This window comes from Rhinopithecus bieti, unplaced genomic scaffold (assembly GCF_001698545.2).
Source record: "Rhinopithecus bieti isolate Rb0 unplaced genomic scaffold, ASM169854v2 scaffold_22666, whole genome shotgun sequence".
NCBI classification, from domain to species: Eukaryota; Metazoa; Chordata; class Mammalia; order Primates; family Cercopithecidae; genus Rhinopithecus; species Rhinopithecus bieti.
Window position 1 is genome coordinate 1 of NW_016810433.1, and position 5,838 is coordinate 5,838.

The 5,838-nt window shown below is 48.4% G+C and overlaps 1 protein-coding gene across 1 annotated transcript; it reads right to left on the reverse strand.

Moving 5' to 3' along the window:
- Nucleotides 1-2,243: 2,243 nt before the first annotated feature.
- LOC108542090 (succinate dehydrogenase [ubiquinone] flavoprotein subunit, mitochondrial-like) lies at nt 2,244-5,615 on the reverse strand. The gene is made up of 5 exons (XM_017891935.1): nt 4,869-5,615; nt 4,672-4,758; nt 3,794-3,955; nt 2,750-2,893; nt 2,244-2,432 (listed from the first exon to the last, which is right to left on the reverse strand). Exons 1-5 carry the CDS (start codon nt 4,884-4,886, stop codon nt 2,244-2,246), a joined length of 600 nt encoding a protein of 199 aa, XP_017747424.1. The 5' UTR covers nt 4,887-5,615.
- Nucleotides 5,616-5,838: the final 223 nt, after the last annotated feature.

The window sequence follows — 5,838 nt, forward strand, 5'->3', positions numbered from 1 at the left end:
GAGTTCAGAATATTGAATACTCTGAATCGACACTGTTCAGAATATTATTTGGCCATGCCAAAGTTGACCCTGATTACTCAGTAACTATTGTCACCTCAAGTCTTTGTCCAGTGATAACAATTAATATTAAAACAATCCATGGCCGGGTGTGGTGGCTCACGCCTCTAATCCCAGCACTTTGGGAGGCTGAGGCGGGTGGACTGCCTGAGCCCAGGAGTTCGGGACCAGCCTGGGCAACATGGGAAACGCTGTCTCTACTAAAATACAAAAAATTAGCCAGGCATGGCGGTGTGCACCTATAGTCCCAGCTACTCAGGAGGTTGAGGCAGGAGAATCACTTGAACCCGGGAGGTGGAGGTTGCAGTGAGCAGAGATTGCGCCACTGCACTCCAGCCTGCGTGACAAGAGTGAGACTCCGTCTCAAAAACAAAGCAAAACAAAACAAAACAAACAAAACCAACCCATTCAGGAACTCAGAGGTAGTAAAAGAGCCTTAAAATGCTTTTTTTCTTTTTCTTTTTTTTTGAGATGTAGTCTCACTCTGTCATCTAGGCTGGAGTGCAGTGGCGCGATCTCGGCTCACTGCAAGCTCCGACTCCCGGGTTCACGCCATTCTCCTGCCTCAGCCATTCTCCTGCCTAAGCCTCCCGAGTAGCTGGGACTACAGGCACCCACAACCACGCCTGGCTAATTTTTTTGTATTTTTAGTACAGACGGGGTTTCACAGTGTTAGGCAAGATGGTCTCAAACTCCTGACCTTGTGATCCGCCTGCCTCGGCCTCCCAAAGTGCTGGGATTATGGTGTGAGCCACCGTGCCCAGCCTGTTCTTTTTCTTTTTTTGAGACAGGGTCTCCTATTGCCCAGGCTGGAGTGCAGTGGTATGAACATGGCTCATTGTAGCCTCAACCTCCTAGTCTCAAGTGATCCTCCTGCCTCAGTCTCCTAACTGGGATTACAAGCATGTACCACCATGCCCACCTAATTTTTAAACTTTTTGTAGAGACAGGGTCTCCCTATGTTGTCCAGGCTGGTCTCAAACTTCTGGTCTCAAGTGATCCTCCTCCTTGGCCTCCTCTGTGCCTGACCTGCTTGCTCGGTTCTGACATGTTGAGTGTCACATACCCCAAGTTAAAAACCTGGTATATAAGATTATCAGTTCAACTTTCCAAAATGGAAAGTTCAGAATGTTGAATACTCTGAATCGATACCGTTCAGAATATTATTTGGCCACGCCAAAGTTGACCCTGATTACTCAGTAACTACTGTCACCTCAAGTCTTTGTCCAGTGATAACAATTAATATTAAAACAATCCATGGCCAGGTGTGGTGGCTCACGCCTCTAATCCCAGCACTTTGGGAAGCTGAGGCGGGTGGACTGCCTGAGCTCAGGAGTTCGGGACCAGCCTGGGCAACATGGGAAACCTTGTCTCTACTGAAATACAAAAAATTAGCCAGGCATGGCGGCGTGCACTTATAGTCCCAGCTACTCAGGAGGCTGAGGCAGGAGAATCGCTTGAACCCAGGTGGCTGAGGTTGCAGTGAGCAGAGATTGCGCCATTGCACTCCAGCCTGCGTGACAAGAGTGACACTCCATCTCAAAAACAAAGCAAAACAAAACAAACAAAACCAACCCATTCAGGAACTCAGAGGTGGTAAAACAGCCTTAAAATATTTTTCTCTTTTTTTGAGACAGGTCTCCTGTTGCCCAGGCTGGAATGCAGTGGTATGAACATGGCTCACTGTCTCAAGTGATCCTGGTCTCAAGTGATCCTCCTGCCTCAGCCTCCTGAGTAACTGGGATTACAAGCATGTACCACCATGCCCAGCTAATCTGTCAACTTTTTGTAGAGACAGGGTCTCGCTATGTTGTCCAGACTGGTCTCAAACCTCTGGTCTCAAGTGATCCTCCTGCCTTGGCCTCCTAAAGTGCTGGGATTACAGATGTGAGCCACTGTGCCTGGCCTGCTTGCTCTGTTCTTATATTTTGAGTATCACATATCCCAAGTTAAAAACCTAGTATATAAGATTATCAATTCAACTTTCCAAAATAGATACAAGAAATAACATATTGCCTTAGGGACAGCTTCTCACAGCACATGCCTGGTCCTTTCACATCAACAGTCGCTGCATGTGTCCTACACCGTTGTTCTCTGTTGCTTTTTACATAATCTCTGGCGGACTCACTGGGCACGCTAACCCATTCCCCGCTGTCACCTTAAGCCCCAGCACTACATGTCCTGTCTCAGTGGACCGGGGGTGGCCTTACCCTTCCATATAAGGTGTGCAATAGTGAGTGGCCGGTCCGATCAGCCACACAGCAGCACCGATGGGCCTGCCCGCCCTTTCCAAATTTGAGGCTCTGTCCACCAAATGCACGCTGATAAATCTTCCCATCTTCAGTTCTGCTAAACGGCATGCCGTAATTTTCCAGCTGTGAAAGATAAAAACAAACAAAAACCTTATTACCTTAAAGGAGTCAAGATATTCATAGCTCATCTATACTGAACAACTTTAACACAAATCTGCAAACCCAAAGTAACCTATTTTATGAAAATGTCAACACATCAAAGAGAAGTCTTCTTGTTACGTGTAATGCATAGTTCGTGACGGAAAAAGACTCCTCTTGTGGGCTTTGCTCATCACCATTCTTTCGGCCGGCCACATCTGCCTCAATTGCTTACATCCTTTCCAGGACTCTTTTTGACTAGAAACAGACCACGAGGGAGCCCAGAGCCTCCCGCCCATCACCTCAACCACGGCGGCGGGAGCCTGCTCTGTCATGTAGTGGATGGCATCCTGGTCCCCCAGCCAGTTGGAGCCCTTCACGGTGTCGTAGAAATGCCACCTCCAGTTGTCCTCCTCCATGTTCCCCAGAGCAGCGTTGATTCCTCCCTGGAAACACCAACCACTCCTTACAAGCCACACACAGGAGCCCCAGCTTTGTCTTCCAGGCCCAAATCCACCCACTGGGGGATCCAGAGAAAGCCAACTCCTCACGCGGTGACTCCCGGCGAGGGCTGACCTCAGCGGAGGAGCAGCGAGGCCCGACAGATTCTGGGTCACAACCCTCCCCAGCTCGCCCAGTGATTCAATCCCTTAGCCTCCGTCTCCTCATCTGTGTGGTGGAGACAGAGGGAGCTCCAGGAAGGGCGGACCGGAGCCGTGAGGGAAAAGCTACCTGTAATATGCTTATTACCTAACATATCTGGCACAGAAAAGGTACTCAGCAAATCTTTCCAGATAATGGTATTAACAAATCTTCCCAATGGCATTTAAGGGCATGTGTTAAAGACCAGAAGTGCTTCCTGCCAAGTAATAAGCTCCACACTCAGAGTCGCACTCCCCTGTACCCCTACTTCCTCTGGCTGTGTGTGCCCACCACCGTCTTACTCCTCAGAGAGTCCCAGAAGACAGCAGCACAGGGACAAATAAAGCCCTTGCCCTTTCCTTCCCCACCCTAAATTCTGATTCCTCCTCTTTAGATGATCTCCTTTTCTTAAGGTGTTGGGGCGGTGGGGGTGGGTGGGGAGGAAAGTAGGCGAGATGGTCAAAGAAAACCCAAGTGTGACTGGAGTCCCAACTAGGAGTGACAACAAGGCTCCAGCCCTTCCAAGTCTCCAGGGAACAGGCTCCAGGGAAAGATCGCTGAGAGGGTGAGCTGAGTGAGCAAGGCACAGCAAGAGGCCATGTGGCTGGAGCATGGGGAGGAGGCAGGAGGCTGCCCAGGTAGAAAGCGCAAGGCTATGCGGGACCTGCACAGAGTGGGAGCACGGTGGGGCACCTTTCTCTTACCTGCACTGCAACAGTGTGTGACCTGATAGGAAACAGCTTTGTAACACATGCTGTATTAAACCCTGCCTCAGAAAGGCCAAATGCAGCTCGCAAGCCTGCCCCTCCAGCGCCTACCACCACTGCATCAAATTCATGATCCACTACTGGATACTGAGCAGAAATCTGGAAAAGAAAAATTCACCTGTCAATCACGTGCTCCACTATGCCAAACACGAAGACTCTTGTTACAGTGAAGGAGCTTGACAAAGACAAAAGGACCAACTGCTAGGCACACAGGGCCTCCATCCTGTCCCGGGGCTGAGCCCTGAACAGTGCGGGGAGAGGTGGGCACATTTGTATGTGGAGAAGGGACCGACAATCAGATTCTATGAATGGTAGAGGGTCTGTCCCGTGGGATCAGACTGAGGACCACAACTCTACTTCAGGGCCATGCCTGTGCTTATGGCTGAGAAGGTGCCAAGGAGTATTCAGTCGCTACTGTGAGCTTATGAGAAAAGAACTTCTCAGCAAGTTTCAGTTTTTCACTAAATACCAAGGAACCCACACCTGAGTGGGCCCACCGTCCTAATTTCAGTAGGAATTTTATCATCTATCACAGCAGATACTGTTCATTTTATTTTAATTTATTGCTTTATTTGATCCAAATTTAGATCTAGTTTATAGATACGTTAAGAGATATAAGTAAAAATGCTAACATCTATGTTTGTGTTTGTACTTGCAATTGATTATTACAACACTGAAAATAATTTCAGCATGCATTGGACACCTATGAGAGATTTTTCTCTTATGTCTACGACTCATATGAAAACAAACTCGTATAGATCCTTACCCCCAAGCCAAAAAAATCATTTATAATGGAACAAAAAGCATGAACTTACGGAATCTGAAACTTTAGCAGATGCCCTCTTGTTCCCATCAACAGTGAAGTGAAAACCTCGGGTTCCTGTTTGCAACACTGTTGGCCACTGGTGACACAGAAGACGCAGATGCAGAGGGTTAGCGTCCTGAAGGAACAGATGCTATGGGGGACAGTAATTTAAACTTCCCCTTGCAAACTGTTCCCCTTCTTACGTACCCAGGTGCTCCTGTGCATCCAGGGAGCTCAGCTGAGACTCTCTACTTAACCCTGAAGGGCAGCCCAAGGGGCGAGGAAGGACTGAGCCCCCGGTCGTCCTTTCCACCCCGACTCGGCACTCTAGAAAACCAGGATGAAGCCTGTTTCCAAACAGGATACTCACTGACTCAGATACGACATGAAAAAGGCACACTTCCTCTGTAAAATCTTAATTTATGCTACTTAGTGGAGAAGGGGAAGACATCTATATCGTATTACTGTATGTGGTATTTTGCAAATAATGAAGCATTTTAACTGGCTCCATCATAGCCCTTTCCACATTACAGTTCTAATCGTCCATAAGGGCTTGCGGTCAGTTCAAAAGGCACTGGACACTGAATCAGGAGATCTGTATTCTGGAGCAGTAAAAGCTGACAGCCCAGAGGGACGAGGTGTCATCCCTTCATCACACAGGAGGACGTTGGATGCACACTCTCCCCTGCCTGGCTGCTCCTGAATTTTTCCTGGCCAATGTCTACAACTTGACACATCTTGCTGCTTAAATTTTCCATCTTAGAAATATTTACCCAAGAAAACTGGTTTTAGTGTTTAGTTTTTAGCGGCTGTGTGTAAGAGGTGACACTGTCCATATGCTAAGGTTGGCCAGCCATTTAGAGGATACATTTTCCATTCTGCTGGGTGCATTTTAGAAGACCACTGAATAGTCTCAGAAATATCATAAAGAATAGTTTTAGGGGCTGGGCGCGATGGCTCATGCCTGTAATCCTAGCATTTTGGGAGGCCAAGGTGGGTGGATCATCTGAAGTCAGGAGTTCAAGACCAGTCTGGCCAACATGGGGAAACCCCGTCTCTACTAAAAATTAGCCGGGCATGGTGGTGGGCACCTGTAACCCCAGCTACTTGGGAGGCTGAGGCAGGAGAATCGCTTGAACCCAGAAGGCAGAGGTTGCAGCGAGCCTAGACTCTGCCA